At 55.8% G+C, this 23,815-nt stretch overlaps 2 protein-coding genes across 2 annotated transcripts in view; one reads left to right on the top strand and one right to left on the bottom strand.

Annotated features, from left to right (window-relative positions):
• Positions 1-3,336, top strand: part of TESC (tescalcin) — a 41,250-nt gene extending 37,914 nt beyond the window's left edge. The window contains exons 7-8 of the mRNA XM_054594414.1: positions 1,045-1,092; positions 3,098-3,336. Of these exons, the coding sequence (XP_054450389.1) occupies positions 1,045-1,092; positions 3,098-3,175 (126 nt within the window). The 3' untranslated portion in view covers positions 3,176-3,336. The remainder of the gene's footprint in view (positions 1-1,044; positions 1,093-3,097) is intronic.
• Positions 3,337-9,362: 6,026 nt separating this feature from the next.
• FBXW8 (F-box and WD repeat domain containing 8) overlaps positions 9,363-23,815 on the bottom strand; it is a 104,037-nt gene continuing 89,584 nt past the window's right edge. Inside the window, exons 9-11 of the mRNA XM_054594256.1 lie at positions 14,015-14,188; positions 11,377-11,487; positions 9,363-10,801 (exon numbers count right to left, since the gene is read on the bottom strand). Coding sequence (XP_054450231.1) covers positions 10,657-10,801; positions 11,377-11,487; positions 14,015-14,188 — 430 coding nt within the window. The 3' untranslated portion in view covers positions 9,363-10,656. The remainder of the gene's footprint in view (positions 10,802-11,376; positions 11,488-14,014; positions 14,189-23,815) is intronic.

Genomic DNA, 23,815 nt, shown 5'->3' with positions numbered 1-23,815 from the left:
GAGCCCCCGTTGATGGTTTCTTCCCTTGGTAGTTAGGAAAAAAAGAAAAAGACCGGTGTGCACCCCCATGCAGACCTGCATGTTTTTTATTTTTGGTTTCCACAAAAAGGAGGTGAACTGCCCTGGTTCCTCCTTGCTTCCATGCTGACCTCACCCACATGGCGGACGGTGAGGGTCCGGCTCGCTGGGTGGGGCCTGCAGACATCTTTGTGCTCTTTGATGTGCTGGCTTTCTCCCACCGTGTGTATACGTTGGCGCCTTTTCTGTATGGCGTGTATAGATCATCCTTTGCCTAATGGCTGCATGGTGACCAATACCACAGACCAGAGAAGCCTGTGTATCTGAGCTTCTGCTGGCGGGCGCCAGGGTGCCGGCCAGGCTGCCGCCAGCACAAAGGGTGCCGGGGCGGGGGCGGGGCCCCGGAGGCTCTTGTGCCAGAGCTGAGAGTTGCGGCAGGAGGGCCAGGAGCCGCAGTGCCCCTCGAGTCCCTGTGTGCCCGGAGCAGGAGACACAGGGAGAAGGGGACGGCCGGTGACCCCGGGCAGGGGAGGGCGCTTGGCCAGGCGTTACCACAGCGACTCCCAGGGCGCACAGGCCGGCCCTGGTCCCCTCGCCCCTTTCCCCAGTGCTCTGCGGGCTCGGTTGAGTCCAGAGCTGGCTCTTATCAATGTGAAGAGGCAGGACCGGAAGTTGCAGGAAGTGTCTGTTGGTGGCCGAGCCGCTGGCCCCCGGCAGAGGTGGCTGTGGTGGGGAAGGGGAGCCCCGTGACTCTACCCATCCCGCTCCCTTTTCCACCCTCCTCCACGGGGTCCTCCCTGGGGACCATGGGGGTGCCTGGTGACCTGAACCCACCTGACCTCCCACCCTCCAGCCGGTGAGGCGGGTGCTGGCACGGCAGTGCAGGGGCACTAGCCTTAAGCTGGAGGCGAATAATCGAGAGTGGGCCCCTCTTCTCGTGACTTGACCACCCATGTGTTGGGGGAGGGGTGCAGGGCAAAGTCTCCTGGTGGCAACCCCTCACCCTGCCCTGTGCTCTGTCCCCAGGAGCCTGACCAGGTGTACGAGGGCATCACCTTCGACGACTTCCTAAAGGTGGGTGCCTGGGAAGGGAGGGCATGTCGTGGGGTTGGCCCAGGTGGGGACTTGAGGGGGAGCCAGCTGATCAGGAGGGGACAGACACCTCCCTGGAAAGGGGTCGAGCCTGGGCGTGGCCTTGAGAACAGTTTAATCTGGCTTCACTTACTTTTCATTGAAAAAGTAACATTCACACGTGGTCAAAACAAAGTAAGCAGAACAAAAGGCGCACAGTGAAAATGCCAGCTCTCCGTGCGGGCCCCTGGGCCCCTTCTCCGAAGCAGCCTCCTGCTCACAGCTGGAGCCAGGGCTCTGGGGGTCTGTGCCCGCTGAGGGCTGGCCTTCCTCGCGCCCTGGAGCCCACGACTGCAGTCCTGCCCCTTGCTTTTCTCCTGCGGTGCCTTCCAGACAGGGCCCTCTCTTCCAGCGGCCGTGGCGGGCTCTCTAGCCACGACTTGTGGGCGTCCACTGTTACCATGAGCTCCCCACCTGGGAACGCTCTCTGCTCTGCTCTGATAGGCAGATACCCCCTGCAGGGAGATGGGGTCCCCCACCCTCTTCCTGGTTTTTGGACCCTGAGCACCCCAACATCAGTGTCCCCAAGCCCTTTCCAGGAGTCGAGGAAAACAGGAAGCTAGGATCTGTGTGTGGAGGGGTTCTGGGGACTCTGGGCGGCCCGTGGAGTGGGGGACGGCTCAGCGGGCCCCTCCCAGCCTGCACCCCTGACCTGGCCAGGCACCAGCAAGTGCGAGCGAGGCAGCACACATCCAGCTGAGACAGACAGGCTGCAAGGAGGTCTGTGGTCTCCTTCGTCCCATGCAGACAGGCCACCCCAGGGCCGGGCAGGGCAAAGATAGAATAAATTTCCTTTTTTCCTGAGAAACCAGTTTTTTCCCCAAAGGCAGGCCACCCACCATGCCTCTAGCCCATGGGGGCCTTCCGGTCCAGCCGGCGCCTCCCCGTCCTGAGCTCCCCCAGCCTCCTTGGGGACCCCGTTGCCATCTGCATGTAGCAGAAGCCATCTGGCCGCCCAGGTCTCTTTCCCTGCGGACACCGTGCTCCCCCAGCAAGGGCTGGAGCTGCCCACCTGGAGCCAGGCCTGTGTCCCCTGCATCCTCACAGCACAGCCCAAGCAGGTGCGCCTGGGCACCGAGGGTGCGACACTGGCCTCCCTGCCGGTTTGATTTCCCGTCTCCAGGCTGGTGGCTGTCCCTGCAGATGCTGCAGGTGGCAGCTTGAGAGTTTAGAGTTCTCACGTGAGCAGGGAGGTGGTGAGGAGTCACTGCCCACCGTTCCCTCCGTTCTGCCGGCACCCCTCCTGCCCTCTGCCCCGGGGGCCCTTGGGAGGCGGCGAGCACACCGCCCGGGAGTGGTGGGACTTTGTAGGGCAGCAGGCAGGGTCTGGCAGCTGGTGTGTCCGCTGGGGCTCAGCCAGGACAGGACCAGGTATGTGGTGATGGACGTGCTCTTTGGGCAGAAGTTACCTTTCTTTGGTGTGAGCTTGTCTGCGTGGAACATGGGTGACATCCTATTGCAGGAAGGTTATAAAGACCAAACTTGTCACTGTAATTAATAATGATGGTTTAACAAAACCTCACAATGGCATAGCCTTTAACGGTTTACAAAATGCTTCTGATGACGATTTCATTTGAACACTACCCCCTGCCCCGCCCCCTGCAACATTCTGTGCTGTGGGTGGTCTTCCCGGCCTTTTACTTGTGAGAGGAGGTGTAATGGGGCCAAAGAATTTGTGTGAAAAGGGCCTGATGTCGTGGAGGCTGGGATTCAGGTGACTTAGAGCTGGAGCTTGGGTTCTGTACTTAGAAATAATTTGCAGTGACAGTCTCAGAGAGGGTCCATGCGTCAGAGCTACAGGAGCCGGCGGGTGGACAGTCCTCTGCCTTGCTTAGCGGGTTTTCCGCGCCAGGCATAGCTGTCGGTGGCGGAGGTGGCGGGTGGGGAGATGGTTCTGGACTTGCCTGGGGCGGCGCGAGGCCCTCTCACGCTGCTCTGTCCGTTTCAGATCTGGCAGGGGATTGACATCGAGACCAAGATGCACGTCCGCTTCCTTAACATGGAAGCCATGGCCCTCTGCCACTGACCGCCGCGTCCCGCGGGGCCCCAGCAGCGAGCGGCGAGCGGGCAGCGGGGCCGGAGCTGCAGCTTGTAAACAGTCGGCCCGCCTCCCTCCGCTCACCCTGCTTCCCCAGTACAGGGCATGGCGTGTGGGACTTTACAGTTTTTATCGCTAATAAAAAAGGTACAGGGTTTCTTAACAAACGTGGCTCCTGTCTGTTCCGTGTGTCCACGCAAGTGGCCTGGCCATTTGGTGGCACGAGCCCAGTGTGAGGAAAGCCTGACTCCTGTTCCAAAGCTGGTTTGGAAGAGGAGGTTCCTGTTCTCCTTCCTGGGTTTATTCTGGTGAAGTGTCTGCTGTTCTCCCTGAAGAAGTGCTGGGAGCCATCGTCTGCCTTCCTGGCCTGGGGCAGCGAAGTAAGGAGGCTGCTTCTCGCTCCCGCCCGCCCGGGGCTCGGCGGCGGTGGGCTTCCTCAGTGTCAGGGCCGCACGGCTGCAGCGCCCCCTGCTGGCCTCGTGCTGCCACGGCCCCGGCGTTCAAGCCCTGGCCGGCTGGCGCGGGTCTCGGGCTGGGTGCTGCAGCCCCCGTCCTGCCAGGAGGCACAGCTGCAGGGCTCGGCGCCCAGCGCGCAGTCCCCAGTGTCAGTGGCAGCCATGTAGACGGGGCACAGCGGAAGAGGAGACTGTCCCAGGAAGGCGTCTCTCAACTCTCACTGTCACCTGACTGGGGGGACGGGCTGTGGGTGGGGGCAAGGAAGCAAAAGTGGTTCCTGTCTGTCGGTGGCTGTGGCTCGTGAGTCAGCAGAGGGCTGGCGCTCGGCACCGAGATGGCCTGCTGCCCTCGGGGCCACTGTGTGCATTCTAGGCGTCCCCGGGCTGTCACATGAACGATACAGGCTTGGCTCCTTTCGCTCGCAGGCCTGGTTCTAGGCTTCTCAGGAAGGTCTCCTGGGAACCGGCAGCTGCTGCCATCTGCATTCTCGAACTTTTAATTCGTGGTTTGGACATTGTGTGCTTCGTCGCACTTCGTGACACCCAGCATCGGGGTTCCGACTTGCGAGGTGCGGGTGGGCACACCCTGGTGTCTGGCCCTGCTCGTGGCCCGGCCCCCAGCCTCCCCTCCCGGCGGCAGCTGCCTGAACCCCTTCTCCGTTTCATGCAGATAGAAGCAGATGCGTTGTTTAGGATGAACTTAATGTCAGTATTTAAAGTTAAAAACCCAAACGGAGCAGCCAGGTGAGTTAAAGAGCAGTGGCGACAGACGTCCGAGGGCGGCAGGCCCGCGCGACCGCGCAAGTGGGGAGGCCCACCCTGAGGTCCTGCCTGCGTCCCACGGTCAGCAAGCACGAGGCAGGAAGCAGCTGCGGCCTCTGACGCCAGCTGTGCCAGGGAAGGCTGGCCTGGGGCACGCCACCACGGTCATACGAGGTGGGCGCAGCCTCCGCGCGCTCCGCTGCTGGCAGGCGGGCAGCCAGCAGGCTGCCGGCCCAGCCTCTGGGTAAGTGACGAGGGCCGTCTGAAGTCACTCTCAGAGCTCTGCATCCTAGACTAGCACTTCATGCAACAAGTGTTTAGACATTCAGAGCAGTAGGTCAGGGGCCGAGGCGCTGCCTCCTGCCCTCTGGGGGCCACGACCTGGTAGGAAAGACCAACCCTGGAAACTAGGGAGCGGCCAGGCAGCTCCCAGGGGTGGGAAGGAGGGACGTGAGCTCCCTTCCCACTCCCCTGCCTTCCCCTCGTCTTGCTCTAGCCCTTGGGTTTCCTGGCTGCCAGCAGGAGGAGGGATCTAGAAGGTCCCTGGGCAGCCTGGCATGGGGGGATCAGCACTAGTCAGCTCTTGTCCAGAGCGAGTGTCTCCCCCATGCACCCCCTGCCCCCCACCCCGTGCACCTCACCCTTCCCTGCCCTGTGTGAGGGGGGCCCCGGCGTCACCGAACAGCCAGACCACGGCCATGGCCACAGCAGGCCTGGATGTTCAGGGACGCTCCCAATTTGCTTGCTTTGTTCTTCTCAACAAAGGCAGTCCATTAATGTAAAGTGTCTTTATAAATAGTAACTCCCCATCGGCCCTTATGCCCTGGGTTTGCATTTGGGAGCTGTGCGCACGCCCACCCCGCTCCACTGGCTCAGACCACGGAGTGGCCAGCCCGTGCCTTTGAGGCTTTGGGCTGCTCCCCTCCAACAGCTAATCAAAGCGGGAGTTGCCCACCAGGAGCCCAGCCCAGGAGAGCTGATTCGTTCAGTCCCCGAGGGGGGCCCTGAACACAGGTTAGGGCTTGCTTCCCCGGGTTTTCCTGCTAGGCCTGGGGTGCTGGGTCGGTGACACCGGGCACTTGTTCATTCGGGGAGTGGCCAGGGTTGGCTGTTAGTTGGTATAAACCTTCTAGAAAGGGCGGGTTAACTCCCCACGGACTGCGGGGCCACTAGCTTTGGACAGACCCATGGAGAGTGGTTGCTGTGGGCTCAGGTCTCGAGGTGGCCACCTGATGTGTGGTGTGTGGTGTGTGCAGAGGACGCGGCTGGAGGCCTGGAAACGGCTCCTATCGCCTGGGGGACTAGCGGGTGCGCCGGGCATGGGGGTTCTGGCGGCAGAGACCCAGAGCAAGTACAGCAACCCCCTGGCCCCAGACGGGCCACCTTACTGGAGCAGCCGGAAGTGAGTGGTGTTTGTTCTGAAAAAGGCGAGTGATAAGTCATAGGCATTTGTAACAGCCTGCCTTCTATCAGGAATTACACCAGGGACTACAAGGAAATAGGCCGAAATCAGTGCAAAGTCAAATATTTGAAGGAAGCTGATAAGACAGTGCTTTGAGGGCACCAGGCTCCGGGGGGAGAGGATGGGCAGGGAGAGTGTCCAGGTGGTGGGGTGAGGTCATTTCTCTGTGTGCTTCTCCCAGGAATTGGGCTGAAAGCAGGGCTGCGCCCTGCACTGCCATAGTTCCAAGGGGGGGAGCCATCAGAACTCAGCTTTTGGACAGATACGGGCAATTCGACACAAGCACAGCAATTTGGTAGGTTTACAAAAGGCTATGTAATGGAAATCTAACACAAGAAGCTCCGGGGAAACGTTCTGCAGCCATGCGGACCGTGAATTATGGGTAAGGAAGCAGAGTAAGGTTACAGCAGCTTCCAGTTTTGGCCAAGCACCCTCTTAGGAACAAATGATTGCTAGACTTTAACAAAACAATTCCATTATCTTCTGGTCCAGGGGACTGGAAACTTCTTCCTGTGCTCTGCTAATGGGAGACAGGTCACGCATGGATCCAGTCCTTGTCACTGAGCAGTGGCACCTGTCCCCACCCAGCTGCACTGCTGGCTGCAGCTAAGCCGTGTTGCGGCAAACAGCACAGCGCCTTACGTGGGCTGCTGCAGAGTTAAAAATACAAGTCGTCTTGGCAAGGGTTCTGCAGACACCTGCTCTGCAAGCTGTCCTCCCACACAGTGACCTTGGGGAGGCCTTGGAGGATGGAGTGGGAGGAGCTGGGCTGGAACCACGCTCCCCAGGGCATCAGAGCCACCTTCGTCTCTGGGCTCTTCTGGAGTCGGTGAACACGTGCCCACAGGGGTTCCATGGCAGGCGACTGACCGGTGGCCGCTCGCCCCCGCCCTGCCTGCCGACCCCATCAGCGAGGGGCTGGGTTCCGGTACGACCCCGAGAATGGTTCACAGGCAGCAGTAAGGTCAAGGGATGGGCTGAATAGCAGTTTGCTGCCACCTCCAAGTTAGAGAAATGACAAGACAGCATCTGTCCCAGCACGAGGAAAGGGAAGGGAAGAAAGGACAGGCTCAGTTCTGGGGGTGGGGGCGGTTTTCCCTCCCTCCCTCCCTCCCTCCCTCCCTCCCTCCCTCTCCCCCCGCCAGGGAAAGTGAAGGTTCCTGGTGCTGAGCCATCGAGAGCCGGCTGCTGGAAGCCCACGTTCGGCATCAGAGGCTGACAGCGAACGGCGCCTGCCTGGTGCTTGCTGGAGCCTAGCGAGAGGGAGCCTGCCACCGCACCTCACACCTCCCAGGCAGCCCGGCCAGGCCGCCGCGGGCCCCTGCTGGCGGTAGCCAGGTAACCATCTGGCCTGGCCCTGCGTGGCTCACAGTGCCGTGGTGCGGGCCAGCCAGCCGGCTCCAGAAGCCTGGGGCTGCCGCAGCAGCGGCCCCTCGCAGAGGCCCAGGTTGGGAGGGGGAGGCGGCCCCTGCCTGAGCCCCAGGCCCCAGGTCTGCCCACAGTGGAGGCCCCTGGGTAGCTTTCCTGGGAAGGCTGGGCTGCCACCGGGGAAGCCACGTCTCTGAAATTGTGGGGCCAGTCTGCCATTTGATTACAGAGTGGGAGGCACTAGCCTCTTAAATTCGGGGCCTCCGGTTTTCAAGATGGATGTGGGAGACTTCACCTTGGGGGCCGCAGCTTTCCCCTTGGGAAGGGACCAGAGCTCAGGGAAGCTCAGCATTTCCTCCGGCCCGTGGACGCCCAGGAGGCTGCTCCCTGCCGCCACGGGAAGGGGGGCCCAGGACCTTTCAAATGAGAACTGTCGCCTGGGCAGCAGCAGCACGTGGCTCGGGCTGTCTAGCGGCAGCGAGGAAATCCTCAAAAAGGCCCCGATGCCCAGCTTCCCATATGATTTTTGCGGGTTTCTGGGCTCCTGGGCTGGGGCCCCTTAGTGGTGGTTCTGAGAAGGGCGACTCGCCTGCGGGCTGCAAACCAGGCCACCGCGCAGGGTGAGCGCGCCAGGGCTGGGCGGGCGCTGTGCCAGGGGACTGTCGCCGTACGCCATGGCAGCAGGTGACACATCACTTGAGCAGTCAATTTGAAGACTTTAACATTAAAGCCAGCAGACACATGAAGTAGAAGGCAGCAGCCATACGACGTTTTGAGACGAGACACAGAGCTCTGGACCTGGCCCTCCGGGTCCCCGGCGGCAGGTCTGCGTCCCCTCCGTCTGCAGGGGCAGCGGGGGAGGAGTATGAGAAGCGGAAGACGACAGAGGGGAGATCGGCTACCAACCCAGAACCGGGAAGAAGCTCCCCCAGAACGGCCGGCGGGAGAAAGGTGAGGCGGGACGGGCAGAGCGGTGGGCGCAGCCCAGGTGGTCTCTGCAGCTGGGTGGCGCTGGTCTTCAGGGAGCGCCCCCTGTCCCCATCAGGCCAGCGTCTCCCTGGGGACACGTCCACAGCAGGCAACGCTGAGGTTGGCGTGCCTGGCAGTGCCAGGCTGGGTCTGCCGGAGCCTCCTTCACAAAACCTGCACCTCGTCATGAATGGGGAGAAAGCATGCACAAGCTGCAGAGGGAAAAACCACCTGCGCTTGTAACGTTTTACACTGGACCAGCTGCTGGCGGTGATTAACAATAGTTAAAACTATTTTTAATTTTAGTATAATTTTCTGGGTCTGATCTCTTTCAGACTGTTCAGTGATCTTAAATTGCTACAAGGCTAGGAAGGGAGAACACTGTGAAATCAGACCGGAAATTACTTTCTTAAAGAAAACATGTTACCCAGTGGCCTAGCTGCAGTAAGACTAGGAGAGGTGAAAACCTTATGAAAGCGAGGTCACAGGGCCGAGGGGGGGTCAGCGCCCACGTGGCAATGAGAGCGACTGCTTCATCCGCCAACTGCAGGCCAGCTTCACTGATGAAGCGCGTTGGTGGAGAGGAAGCAGAAAGCTCCTGCCAGAGCCGCACCCCGCCCCGCAGAAGGCGGCCCACGAGAAAGTGGCGATCCGGGCTGGGCAGCCGCAGTCCCCAGTCGCGGCTCTCTACCCGGCGCCACTGTCCTCGCAACTGTGGCTGTTCAGTGACGACCGTAAGCAACCTGAAAGACCTTCCAAAGCCCTCATGCCCCGAAGGCCCCAGGACTCTTGAGTAGCGGCACCTGCTCCCCACGCTAGACACTCGGGTGCAGCAGCAAAGCTGCTCCTCCGTGGCCAGACTAGCCCCACGCTGAAAGTGCTTACCCCGTGGCCACAGCTGTCTCCTTTCCTGTTCCTGACAGTCCCCTCTGCCTTCTTTTTTTTTTTCTTGATCACGAGGTGTGTGGTTTTGTGAAACTTAACTGTTGGTTTTCTGTTTCGTTCTATGTTTTCATGATGTAACACCTGCCTCCCACTTTCTGTGGGATCGCTGTGACCTTCTGAGGCTTTCTGAGGTGGCAGCTTAGTTCCTCTGCAGAGTCACGCCGGGCCCAGCCCCAGCCCCAGCCCCAGTATTGTGCTTCCATTGTTGCCCAGGTTTAGAGCGTTCATAGTTTTCCATTTTGATGTCCTTCTTTAAAACCAAGTTAATTCTGGGGTGTTGGGAATTTGCAGGTGTGTGTTTTTATTACTTAGCTTTCTGCTGGTTTCCAATTCGCTGTGTTAGGGCTGTGAGTACTGACTAGGGCCTGCATGGTACCAGGCTCGTGCACAGAGATTTCCTTGGTGGTCTTCCTACAGGGCCACCTTCTGTGCATGGTCTACAGGTACTTGAAAAGGCATCAAAATTCCATGTATGTCAGTTGTATCAACTTGCAAACTCTACTGAGTAGATCCTAATGAGTGTGTTTACTGCTGTGGCCTGTTGCTCAACCACCAGGAGCGTGGCTTGTGCTCCTTTGTGGCTGTGTCTCGCTTTGGTATTGGGAAGGCACATTAGGCGGCAGCGGCTGTGAACAGCGTGAAGCGAGAGCAGCGCACTGGCTTTTGCCCCTCAGCCCTTGGGAAACGGCTGCTGTCGCACTGAACAGCCCTCCCGTGTGGGCCCAGCTCGGCGACCTGGCAGGCGGTGCCCCGGCGGCCCTCTCCCGCCTCACCCGGGCCCCACCGCAGAGGCCCCTTCCACCGCGCTTGGAGGAGGGCTGCGTGGTGAATGTTTATGTAGGAAGCACCTGCTTCGTACCACACGTGGCAGACGCAACAGTAAGCAGAACAGTCACTAATGAAATGATGGTACAAATTTGTAATTACTGACTGTGGTAAAAGCCCCGCAGAGCAGCACTGCTAACCCCAGGCTTACACCGGGTGGGGGTGGCAGTGGCGTCAGTCGCCCACCCAAGCGCCTGCTGGGTGCCGAGGCCTCGCGGGCTCGGAGGCCAGTGCACCCAAAGGGTCGGCAGGAAGGGGCTGGAGGCTGGAGAGGTGGCCGCCGGCAGGAGCCAGGGCCCGGAAGGGCCTTGTTGGCAGTGAGACTCCCTGGCCTTGGCTGGAGCTGCAGCCAGGCCCTGCCCTGCAGTGGCTGCAGGAGCATGGGAGCTCGGCCGGGGCTCGCCCTGAGGCCGCGCAGAGCAGAGGCAGGGCAGAGAGGAAGTGGGGGAGTGGTTCTCAAAGTCATGAGAGAGGGCACAGAGGAAGCAGAAACAAGCCTCGACACCCTCGGTCTGCTCACAGGCCGTGGAGGGAAATGGAGACAGGAGGAAAGCGAAGGCAGCTCAGGAATGTGGGTGTCACACAGGTGCACTCCTCTGCTCCCCTGAACCTTTGAAACCTGGAGCACAACTCCTCTGTTGTCTGCAAATTCGTAAAATTGGTTCTCCTTTTCTCCTTGTTCCCTAAACACTGTCATAGGGAAAGGCCAGCACGAGGTCATAGTTGTGACCCACCATGGTGTCACACGGCGGGCGGCAGATGGGCAGTGTGCTCTGCAAGGCCAGCTGGTCCACCGCGAACTCGTAGGCATGGATCAGCCCCCGGTGCCTAGAGAGAACACAGGACGGTGCTCAGCCCGTGCCTGCCGCAGCAGTGAGTCACGGGCACAGTGCCAGGCGCTCCGAATCCCGCGGCCAGAGGGAAGAGGGTAAGTGGACACGTTTCACGCGGGAATTAGGAGCCAGGAGGCAAGGCGCCTGGCCTCAGAGAGGCTGCTCAGGAGCCAGGCTCCAGGAAAAGGCTCCTAGCCGCCTGCATGGGGGGCGGGCTCCTGTGGCGGCCGGGCTGCCCAGCCGGCCCAGCAGGGGGCCTCGACTCAGGGGCCTGAGGTTTGCTGCCGTGGCCACTGGCCACAGAGCCCTTGTCTCAGCCTCTCGGCATGGACGGCCAGGCCTCCTTCTGTGTCCCTACCCCATGTAGCTGTCCTGCAGAGCAGTGGCTATTGTGGGGAAATGCATAAAACAGGCACTCAGCACCTTGCTTGCTAATCTCTCTCGCCCCTGCACCTGTATTTGGCTGTGCCCGAGGGCACACCCGGTAGGGAGAACTGTGGCTCAGTGGGGCTCTCTTCACTAAAATCAAACCTCACGGTCTCCTCTGAACATCCAGCCCGGCCCACTGACCTCCTGTGTGTGGCGAAGTTGTCCGGGTCGGCGCTGCGCACCACCCTCTCGCAGGGCACGTTGGCCGTGATGAGGCTGTGGCTGTTGAAGGAGATGTGGCGAACGGGGTGCCTGGAACACAAGGGGAGAGCGCACGTGAAAGGTAAGGGCCTTGGAGACCGAGCGCGCCCCCCCGCCATTGCTGTGGCCTCGGAGTCCAGAACTGCCAGGGGCTCCAGAGCTGGGAAGTGGGCTCCCGGGGGCAGCGTCCTGCCTTAGTGCCCAGCGCAGGTCCGAGCCCTGCAACCAGGTCTGCATGTCACTCTGCATTCCGGCCGACTGCCCCCGACAACCCAGGGCGTTTTGGATGTAAAGGATGAGCTCAGCAGCATGCAGGAGAGAACACCCCCATTCCCGCCCGCCCCCAGCTGGCCGGTCACCCGAGCCCTCTGAGCCAGGCCCCCCATCGGTGGGGACCCGTAACAGGCCCCCTAGTCCTGCAGGCGGGGCTGCACACACCACACATGGCCTGGGCCGTGAAGGCGCACTCAGAAACGCTTGGATGCAGTGGCCTGAGGTCTGTGTAGCAGGCGTTGTTCACTCTGCAGCCTTTCACCCCTGCCTGCCTGGTCCAGAAGGCAAGGTGCACAGGGCGGGGCGATAGTAGGTTTACAGTTGGGAGTATGCAAAACAGTTCATTCTTCTATTATTAGTTAGTGTTATTTCCCATACAAACAACTAGAAACCTGCCTTTGCCACAAACCTGCATCCCCACCAACAGAGCTGGTGTTTCTGGAGCACGAAGGGAAACAAGCCGCCCCGACAGGGCGTGGGGCCCAGCGGTTGGGAGAACAGCGGGGAGCAGGAGACCATGGGCCTTGCGGAAGGCCCAACGGCAGAGGAGAGGATGAGGGCGAGTCTGCTCGGGCCGGGCTGGCGGGAGACTCACGGATGGTGACAGTCATGGGGCATCTGGGCCTGGCCCTCTCAGGCCAGGGCTTTGCCGGGAGGCACGGAGAGCAGAGCCCGGGGCAGACTCAAGGAGGACAGGGCCGCGAAGCCCTGGTCCCAGGCTTGTGCCTGGCGGGCTGCTCGTGCCACCGACAGGAAGGGGTAGGTAAGGGAGAGGTGGGAGGACCTGGGGCGCTCCAGTGGTCAGTGGGGTGGGACAGGAAACGGACCAAGTGAGAGCTGGACCAGAACTCATAGGAGAACCCCCTCGGCAGGGAGCAGCGTGGCCGGCGGTGGCAGTGATGCATCAGCCTTGTTCTGCTGGAAAACGGTGCCCTCACGAGGGACAAGCTGCTGGCTAGCGGTGGAACTGGACGTGCATTCACACACGAATCAGGAAGGCAGATCCTGCGACAGGACAGCAGTTCCGGGAAGACCTCATGGACCCTGCTTCACCGAAAGGGCCCAGCCAAGGAGGGAGTGCGCGCCAAGCGCTCTGGCCACGTCGGCTGGGAGGGGAGCCATCCTGGAGGCCTTGGTGAGTGCTCTTGCGCAATTCAAAGGGATTCCTTGAAGCAAACATTTCCGGGACTCCACTGTGTGGGAGTTTTAGTTGCCTTTTGGCACCACCTGGTGGCAGCTCAGTGCATCACCACAGAAGTCCGAAAAAGGGCCTGTGCTCCCAGTTTGCAAGGCAGCACCTGCCAGCCAGGGCCAGGCAGTGCAGACCAAGTCCTGGGCTCCAGTCCGACAAAAGGTGCTGCTGGCTGAGGCACTCGCTAGCACCGCCCAAAAGAAGAAACCAGGTGCCCTTTGACCCTCACCACCTCTCGCACTCGGCTCTGTACCCAGAACGAAGGCTGTGCTTGCTGCCTACCTGTGGGTCTGGTTCACCGTGAGCTGAGCTGCATCAGAGGGGAGTGAAGCTCAGTTCCTCCCTGCAGGCCTGAGCATCTGTGCACGCTCCCCTTGATTCTCACAGTCTGCTCGTCCCAGAATGGCTCTTTAACAGCAGTCCGAAGGGACAGCGGGGGAGAAGGCGGCTTGGCCCTTTGTCCTCTCTCTCCCTCGACAGCAGGTGCACGTGGGTAAGGTGTGGGTGGCGCGTGCTCTGGGCCAGGCTGCTTCTGCTCTAAAGGTCAGGAGCACGCTGGAGCGTGTTTGACAAGGGAGGCCCCACGTGTATTAATGGGCCCACACCTGTGAAGCCACCTGCCTGTGCTTCGGACAGTATCTATTTATCCCCTGAATATTCAAGTGAAACGTTGAGATTGCATATTTCTCCTAGTTCACGTCTGACTATGTTTAGGCCTAAGGGCCCGTCTACATAGTGTAAGGAAAATCCAAGAAACGAGCGGGCGGGCACAGGGCGCACGTCGAGACTTTGAAGTAAGGGAGGTGGGCCAGGCCGGGCCGGGCCTGGCCTGCCACCCGCCCCCACCCCATCTTGCCTGCCCCTCGGTGGCGAGTCCGAGGTCTCCGCCGGAGCTGGGAATGAGTCACGGCAAGTTTAATGATGTGAGAGGGGACATGGGTCTCCGCTGCCCAGCGCCACTTCTGAGCCTCACCTGAAAGTTGGAGGCAGCAGCTAGCTCCCAGGGTGCGGTGAGAACTGTAACCCCTAGATGACACTGAGTGCAACACCGGGCTCAGGTTGACTGGTATTATCAGCATTGTTATTGCTGAAACCCCCGAGAAACCACCTTACCGAGAATGCACCTCCCACAGCTTCTGGTTCATCCGATAGTCCCACACCGAGACCAGGCCCTCCTCGCCGCCGCTGACGATTTTCCAGTCGTCCATCTGGACCGCAGAGACTCCGAGTTGGTGGGCAGACAGCGACAGGGCGATTTTGTTGGTGCGGAGGTCATGGATCCTCACCCTGCAAGGCCCCAGGTGAGCACAGAGGTTAAATCCCGAATGACAAATTCCGCCTCAGCTGTGCTGGTTGGTCTGTGCACAACAGCCCTATGAAAACAACGACCACCCTTATGGCTGCAAACGCCTGAATGCTGATAGAAAACGTTACCTCCTTGGTCCGCTGCCATACGTCGAAGGCCAAGATGCAAGAGATGTGAACTAGTTCAGAGCCCCCAGAGGCTTAACCAGAATGATTTCAAAGCACATTCAGAACCCGCGCGGCCCAGGACAGACCCGGCCGCTGCCCCGCCCCTCCCCACATCCGCTCTGCAGGAACGGCCTTGTGCAGGCGCCCGCCGGCCATCCAAGGCAGGGCCGTCTTCCCGCAGGGAGCTTTGCTGCTGGAATAACATTCCCTTAGGGGCAAAAGGAGATCGGTTATGCTTGCCTCTGCCCGAGCCCTTACCTGGGGCCGGGGGGTGGGGGGCATTTTTTGAGCATTTGACTCAACTCTGTAGGTCCGTCACCATCTTGTCGAAATTTGGGAAAGGAGCAGCTGTAGTTGAGTGAGGACAACGGAACCATAACAAGTGATGGCCGAGTGTCCACAGGAGGGTAAGTTAAAGGCTGAGACAGAAATCTCTCCGCCACGAGAAACTCTAACACACGTAGCCCCTGAAAGAGCCACCAGAGCGGCGCTCGGTGCGGCAGTGTTTCCGTAGGAGGAACCGAGCAGGGTGCTGGGCAAACCTCGGGCCAGCGTGGTCAGCACGACCCCAACACGTGGTGCGAGGGGATCGCCTGAAATGTGTTCCGTGCCCTGCCCTGTGCACACACGCCCCTGTTACTTTCAGAAATCGCAGAGAAAGTTACTTTGAACTAAAAATTCTATACCTAGGTTACCTACCAAATTTGAACGCATAATTAAGAGTTTTTTGTTCCTGTTTTCTTTCAACAGAAAGGGACTCAAAGTGAGCTTCCTCCTGTAGACGCTCTGAAAGAAAGTGACGGGGCGCAGGCTGAGGGCCGAGGGGCCACCGCACAGGCTGCGTGGCGACGAGAGGCGCCAACGCTACACGTAGCGTGAGGAGAGAGCGTCTTAAGTACGACCTACTGTGCCTGCTGGGTCAACAGACGCACACAGGACACACGGACCTAGTCGGGAGAGCTTCCGAGAGGTCGCAAAGGCATGTCTGCAAATTTAATACCACAAAGGGGCCTTCAGAGTAAAAAGCGTTATATGCGAGTACTCTAGAGTGATGCTAAATGTTCAGAAAACTGTCCAGGAAAAGAACAAAAAAACCTACATGGACCTAATGTTTAAATTTGGTTTCTTTGGTCATTATAATCTTGTCAGGTTTTCTATTTAATTTTTTAAATCTCCCACTTTGAAGATTTAGATGAATAAATGACTTTCCAGGAAAATAAACATTACCAAAACTGACCCCCCCAGGGACATAAGATCCAGGCAGATAAGATAAAGAGCAAACTGGGACCGCTGTCAAGGGGCAAGCCACCTGGGCAGTGGCCGCGGCCCCCGGAGAAGGGGAGCAGCCCATCTCCGGCTGGCTCCCTCCCCCCAGGGCGGCCGTGGAGTGTGGGGGCGAGGCCGAGCCCCAAACGCCGAACACGGGAGTGGCTCCCGGAACCCACAGCAGCTCGCTGCAGGCCGGCCGAACCCGCGCAGCCCGCCTGTCGGTGTGAAGCCCCAGGTTATTAAACCATGAGAAAACACACGTGGTCGTTTCCATGGATGCCGAAACAAAATGTGATGAAATGTAACACATTTCTAATGAAAAGTCTTTAAAAAACAGCACCCTACACTTTCACCACTATTACTTCATGCTGTTGAAAAACAATTAGATATAATTAGAGAAAATGAGAGGTGGGTAGATTTATCATTAGAGATGACACTCCAAGACAATAATAATTCAGAATTAAATGCAAATTAATATCAAAATCAATAGCTACATCTTATGTACAACCACTAATTTTAAAAAAATGTAATCAAAGAAAAGATCTCACTCACAATAGCAGTTAAAAGCAAAATCCCCTATCATGACTTTGTCTGAGAGCTCCACCATATGAACAGTGCACCAAAATAAATTACAGAGGGCTCAGAGAGTTAAACGTAATGAAATTCTAAATATTCAGAATAGGGAAGGCCTTTCTACATATAAGAAACACAGAAGTCAAAAATATTGGTAACTGGGGAACATGCTGGTAACAGAGAGGACTGGCTAATTTCTTCAAATTAACAGTAAAGGCTGACAACCCAAAATTAAAATGAGAGAAGAAAAAACAGTTCACAGGAAAAGAGATACTAATGCTTTTAAGCATGTGTAAGTTATTCAAGTTCACTGGTGACGAGAGGAATTAAGAAATAAAACTGGACTTTAGTGCCGCCTGGTCCGCTGTCCACCCGGCACGGAGCCTGGCAGAATGCCGGACCCTTCCTGTCGGCGAGGCCTGGTCGACAAGTGCGTATGTGGGGCGGATGGGAGCGCCAGCCCCTCCTTGTGGACCGATGTGGTTACATCCAACAAATAAAAAACACACTTCACCTGTGACCTAGAGATTCTGCTTCTAGGAGTTCTTCATCTGGGGTGTAGCGCATACGTGCATGCAAGGCGGTGGGGCACAACACTGCTTTTAGCAGCAGAGAATGGGGCTTCTTGTTTCAGACAACTTACTGGCCCTCTCGTCTCAGTACTGCTGGATGAAAAACAACTGACATCCTTTTAAATGCATGGCTGCGCTCACAAAATAAGTGGCTTGCCCAGGGCCCGAGCTGCAACCCAGCCCGGAGAGCACGCGCCGTTGGCTGAGGTGCAGGCAGGCGCCAGTCTCAGGAGCCAGCGGTCGGATCTCCCCTCGCCGCAGGCCCACCCAGGGACGCGGGGGTGGGCCAAGTCACACTCCGTAAATGAAAACAGTCCCTGACATTAAGTTCATTGGGTAGGCTGGGAGAGTTTGTGAACTAGATGATACACCTGAAAAATTACCTAGGGTGCAGCACAGAAATTAAACATGAAAAATGTGAATGAGGGGTCAAGAGGCAGGAAGGATGGAAGGGGACGGTTCAGCATGTGTCCAAGAGAAGTTCCAGAAGGAAAAATAAGAGTGGTGTGGCAGAGAAGCAATAGTTAGTTAATGCTTAATGTGTTTCCAGAATTAATGAGAGATGCATACTCACACTCAGTGAACAGTAATCAAAATAAACAGAAACACCATCTAAGAGTATCATAAAGTGGGAATATGCAAAAGTCAAAAGAGGTCTTAAAAGCAACCTAAACAAAAAAGACGTTACCTATTAAGGAGTGGTAATTAGAGGAAAAATTAGAAACAACATCTACGTTGTCATGGATTTGGATGGCACAATTAACTAGCTCCATCAGCTGAGTGTGAACTGAAGCAATCACTGTGCACCCAGTCAGCGCGACCCTGGGCGGCCACTAGAGAAGGAGGCAGCTCTACCCACAGTGACAGGCAGCCGTCACCCACACATGGCCCTACGTTCAGACCACAGGGCCCACGGTGCGCGGTCGGGGGGACAGATGCTGTGCTTGGGCGGACACCCTTCAGAAAAGGCTAGCCGTTTCCAGAAGACCAACCTCTCCCTATTTATGTCTTTGTGTTTTTTAATTAAATTTTGAATGTGTAGGTTACCTGTTTAAAATTGAAAAATTTTAAAGAGGAAGTTCTGGAAGGACATACTCAAATTGGTAGCAGTCACCTTGGGGAAGAGTGGCGACTGAAGAACGCGGGTAATAAAGACGGCTTTTAAGTTTCGTTCAAGATGAGACTGCTTTCACGGCTGGGGGGGCCTGGGGGCGCTCTAAGCTGGGCGGGGCACGCACGGGCGCCTGTGCTTCCCTGGTGCACACACTTCACACCCCTCTCCCCCACACACATTGTTCCAAACACACATGCAGCCTCCACGCGCAGAGGAAAGATCCACGAATTCTTCCCGGCTAGGACACGCAACGAGCTAGGCAACGCCCGCTAATGGCAACCTCCAGGACCGCAGCATGGCCTTCATCCCCGCGTCCAGGGACGGGGCTGGGACAAGGCAGAGAGACTGTGGGATGTGCTGGGGAGCCCAGGTCTCCCCCAGCGGCCCTCAGAGACACTGTGTAGGTCCTGGTGGGTGAGAAAAGGGAGGGCAGGTGTTAGTGCCGTGAAAGGACGTCCGCCTGGAGCTGCCACAGCTGCGCTGCTTGCACGTGGGAACCTGGAAAGGATGGGGCCAAGGGGGGTTTAGCCCAAATACTTCTCAGTGTGTATTCGGTTAATAAGGGTCTATTTTGCTGTGGTGATTTTCATCAAGAGCCCCTCTGTTGAATATTTATACCCCATCATTTACAGTTTGGCTGTTAAGGAGACAAAGGCAAACACAAATTTGGTCCAGAAGTTCAAAGTTTGCCATCTGTTTTCCTATTGTACTTAGATACCAGCACGATGGCTCCAAGCAAAATAAACAAATACACCAAAAAACACACAAAAAACAGCGTTCGTGTATTCTGTATCATCAACCACCCACCCCCCGACCCCGCCGCGAAATGGGCCAAAACAGACTTGAACTTCTGCCCATAGGAAAAAGGAAAAGCATTTTACATGACACCCGCTTAGAGAGGCAGCACTCTGGTTTCTTGTCGACAGAGAGAAATGGCAAACACCACAGTGCAGTCCACACGAGCCGTCCAAATTCACATCAAGAACCCGGCGTCCGCCCGCAGCACCCGACCGCGCGCAGCCCCGCCTTGCCCGCAGCGCACCTTGGCACAGCCTGTGTCCCCAGCGCTCAGACTGAGGCCTGGGCACCGGGAAACAGGTAGCACAGCAAATGGGCACCAATCTACGCCAAGACAACCAATTCCAGGGACAGAAGGAAGCCAGTGGTAGATATTGTGAATCCCTATCTAGCGCGTATTTCATCAACTTTGCCCGCTGAAAAGACAAATAACTGGTCCGAAAGCTGTAATTGTATTATGTTTAATATTCATGGTCGGTTTGGAAGGCTGTTCCCTCTCTCCAGCCCCTCTCCTAATGAAAACCGCACCACAGGAGTCGGCTCTAGCCCGCCAATTAAAACAAAAGACACCAGAACCTTCCAAAGACTCCAACAGAGGAGCATCCATCTGATGGGCAGGAAAACGTGCTGGAACGGAGAGGGAGGCACGCTCTGGTTGGTCCTGTGCTAAGAGCTTTGAATAACTTATTGCAACACTTGCAGATGGAGCAAACACAACATTCACGCCCCATTCACTCGCACTCTAACAGCAGGCAGCGGGGCCAGAAGCGCAGCACAACTTTGCATTTGTCAGGGCAAGAGTGAGCTCCGAGACTCTTTAATTGGGGGTCACACCTCAGGGCTCGCTTCCCATTGCTTTGGATTAAATAATCCCACATAAAAATAAGGCAAACTGTACTAGACGGCAAAGATGAAGCCTTTTCCGACTCTGGCTCAGCAGTTTCATTAAGGGGGACCTGACCTTTAGCCATATTTCTATCCGGAAAATAAAGGGAACAAACAAGAAGGCATTAAAATGTAGGCTTTAAAAAAAATGACCAAATTAATCAAGAAAACTGTTTTTTGTTTTTGTTTTTTTTTAAGAAATCAATACATGATTCTGTTTTGTCTCACTGAACCCAGGCTATTAAAAAGGATTTCAAATATAACCTTACAAGCCAAAATCAATAGCTTTATCTGTATAACACTGACGATGGTCTTTAGTAAATGATTCATTTGACAGAGCAACTAGAAAACAGCCCAGTTCAATCCAACGAGACTATGCTGGGAGCTCTCTGTTTGAAAGCCGTGTCTCTGAAGTTCCCAGTCCTCTGCATCTGGCCCATAAAGAGTAGCCAAGTCCCTCGGACTAATCACTCGACCTTCCTGGACCTGTTTCTCCGTGAGGCCGACAGTCGCTGGCCTGGAAGAGCTGTGCCTGACAGAACAGGCTGCGAGGCCCACCGAGCCGGCCCTCAGCACGACCCGCGGGCGTGGCGATATATACGCCACCAAGGCAATCAGGCGCATGACCCCGGATTGGGAACATGGAAACATTTAGCTTACTTTAATGTCCTTTTAAACTTTAATCAGAGGAGTATACCTAGAATAACCCCTCTATTTTATGGTCAATTGATTTTCAACAATGGTGCCAAGACCATTAATGGGGGAAGAACAGTCTTTTCAACAGATGATAGAACAATTCGATATCCACATGCAAAAAGTGAAACTGGACGCACACCTCACACGCTATACAAAAATTAACTCTAAATGCATTGTGACCTCATTGAAAGAGCCAAAAATACAAAAATACTTTGAAGAAAATAGGAATAAATCTTTGTGACTCTAGGTTAGGCTAGAAAATGGCTTCTTCAACAGGATACCAACAACAAGCAGCAAAGAAAAAAAGAGATAAACTGATCTTTATCAATATTAAAATTTTTGTGCTTCAAACACCACCACCAAGAGAATGAAAAGACAACCCACAGAATGGGAATAAGTATTTACAATGCATATCTGATTAGAGACTGGTATCTGGAATATGTAAAGGACTTACAACTCAGTAAATTAAAAGACAAGTAACCCAATTTTAAAAATGGGCCAAGGATCTGAATACACATTTTTCCAAAGGGCCAAAAAGCAGATGAAAGGATGTTCAACATCATTAGCAATCAGGAGAATGAACACGAAAACCAGTGGTTCTTGACTGTTCCCATCTGACTCAATGCTCTTATCAGGACGAAAGGAGGCTTGACGGGGGCGGCGACCGCACCGGGGAGCACGGAGGGCGTGTTACAGAAGGGCACCCGTGAAACGTGTATCATCTCGGTAACTAATGTCGCCCCAATAAATGTGACAAAAATGCTTCACAACCACAAGGCGACACCACCTGGTGCCCACTAAGACAGCTGCCATCAGAGACAAGGGCACATCTGGGGAGGGTGTGGGGACATCGGAACCCTCAGGACAGCTGCAGAGGAGGCGTGTCTGGCAGCTCCTCGGGGAGTGAAACACGGAGTCACCGCGTAAGCCAGCAATTCCGCTCCTAAGTTTCCAGGAGAACCGAGAACACAGAGCTATACAAAATCTGTACAGGAGTGATAGCAGCAGTATACGTGAGAGTAAAAAAAAATCCCAAAACGAAAACAAACAAGAAAAACCAGGAACAACCCATACGTTCTTTCACTGAGGACTGAATAAATGTGGTATGTTCATACAATGAAATATTATTTGGCTATAAAAAGGAAGGGGGCAGTGATTCCTACAACAGGTTAGTCTTATAAACATGCCAAGTGGAAGACGCCAGTCAGAAAAGGTCACGTTATGAGATTCCATTTATGTGAAATGTTCAAAACTGACGGAGCCACAGAGACAGAGAGTAGACCGGGTGGCTCGTAGCCCAGAGCTGGAGGGGCGGGGGGACGGAGAGAGCTAACGGGACGGGGTTTCTACCTGGAGTGATGAACGTGTTCTCAAATTAACTGGGTGATGGTTGTACGGCCTGGTAAACTGCACAGTGAATTATACAATTGAAATTGGTGAATTGTGGGTATGGAATTTTACCTCAATAAAGTTGCTAAAAATTTTAAAAATAAACGAGATTATGGAGAAAAAGCAGTGGGATTTATTTGTTTGTTGGTTCTGTGAATGTGACTGTGGCAACTGAGTAACGACCTGACATATTCCCTTACCCCCAACTCTGACTTTGATTCTTCTCAGCAGAGCAATGATAAGCTTCTCCATTCTAGATCCCTGAGTTCACTGGAAAAGAATAAGCAGGTCACTGATGAGAAGACCGAGAGCAACAGCATGGGAAGGGCCCTCGTTTGACACGGCCCTCTCCTGCCAGCTACAGCATTTACCTAAATCATTGAAGAGAAAGTGGGAGTTCTGATCCTGGCCGAGATGGAGTGAGCCCAACGCTGCCTCTGTCCTCTGCTGACTCGGACCGAACCCCCGGACCCGACGCAAAGGGCAAGCACGCGGGGGCGCTGGAGGGTTAAGGTCAAAGCGGCGGCCGCGGAGGAAGTGGCCACGCTGGGAAAGGTCTCCTCTCACAGCCTCGCCCCGAGGAGGCGCCCAGTAGCAGAGCTGCTGGGTGGTGCAGGGGCGAAAACGCTAAAAGAAACGCCGTCGTTCCAAAGAACCAAGGAAAGGGGCCCCTGTAGTGCAAAGAACGTGCGGCTTTGCCCGCGACACAAGCCCCTAGTCACAGAGCTGCACGGTGGTGGCAATGGAAGCAGGGAAAGCTCTGAGAGAAACCCCCTCTTCTGCTCCAAGGCCCAGAGAAAGGAGCCCCATACCTGTTGTAATTCCTAATTACACAGGCCAGCACGTACAGGGACCCCGAGAGGCAGCGGAGAAGGGACGCCATGGCCTGTGTGTGAGCCCAGAGACCCCAGGCTCCTCTCAGCGCGCAGGGCAGATCCAAAGCCGCACGGCAGAGGCTCTGAGAACGCAACCAGGCCGACCCCGCTGCCCTCCCAGGCTGGGCCCTGGCGGCGCCTGCGTGGACGGATGTGGAGAGGCACAGCAAAGGCTCTGGGAGCTGCCCGGACCCAGAGCGTCGCCACCCGCAGAAGGGAAGACAGAACCTGCAGTGTGGCCTCATCGGAGTGACCGCCTGCCTTGAAGGGAAAAACCACTCTCAACAGTCCCCAGAGGATTACATAAAAGAACTCAACGTGGGCACAATGCAACATTCAAAGTGTCCCAAATACAACCCAAAGTTACTTGACATCCCCTCCCCCCAAAAAAACCCCCAGGAAAATGTGACCCATTCTCAAAGGAAAAAAAACCAAAACAACTAATAGGTGTCAACCCTAAAGAACTCTCAAATAACACAGATTTTAGGAATCATTCATGACTTCAGGTATTGCAGCTGTATTTCATGAGATAAAAGTAAAATGGTATGAAAGAATGACACTTGGAGCAGAGAAATAGAAACTATGAAAAATAACTGAATGGAAATTTCTGAACCCAAAAGTAAAAATCTGGAATAAAAAAGTCACCAGATGGGTGCACCACCAGAATGGAGGTGACCGAGGAAGGAATGTGTTCGCCTGAAGTTAAATCACAGATACCTAGCAATCAGGGAAGACGATGAGCGGAGCTCCAGGGGCCTGGGGGACAGCATTAGAAGGTCTAACATTCACGTCATTGGAGCCCGAGAAGGAGAAGAGGAGGGATCAGTGCAGAAAAGAAATACTTGAAGAAACAACGGCCAAACACTTCCCAAACTTGGGGGAAGACATGCATTACGGACTCTAAATGCTCCGCGAACCCCCAAACTGAGGTTAAACTCGAACAATTTCCTGTTGACCTTCTCTTGGTAACCCATTCGGGCTTCTCATAACTGTTGTAATTCCTAAGCTATTAATTCACATCCAACTTCATTGAACAAATAGATGCCTTCATTTGATTGAAAACACCATTGATGGTGAGGAGCACCATTACTTTATGGAACGTTTTGAAACCCTGCCAACTAATTTTAAGGTGGCATTGTAAAGGGCACATCCCCATGTCACAGGGGTGAACATATAAGGAAGAAAGGCACGTCTTGGGATAAACATGAAACGTCCAGGGCGAAACGCCCCCCATGCACCAGGAGGCCCACGGCAAGCAGGGTGGGGGCGC

This window comes from Pteronotus mesoamericanus, unplaced genomic scaffold (genome assembly GCF_021234165.1).
Source record: "Pteronotus mesoamericanus isolate MK-2021 breed Mesoamerican mustached bat unplaced genomic scaffold, CSHL_Meso_final scaffold_507, whole genome shotgun sequence".
Taxonomy (NCBI): Eukaryota; Metazoa; Chordata; class Mammalia; order Chiroptera; family Mormoopidae; genus Pteronotus; species Pteronotus mesoamericanus.
The sequence above is the reverse complement of the archived record's forward strand: the minus strand, read 5'-3'. Positions and strand labels throughout refer to the sequence as shown.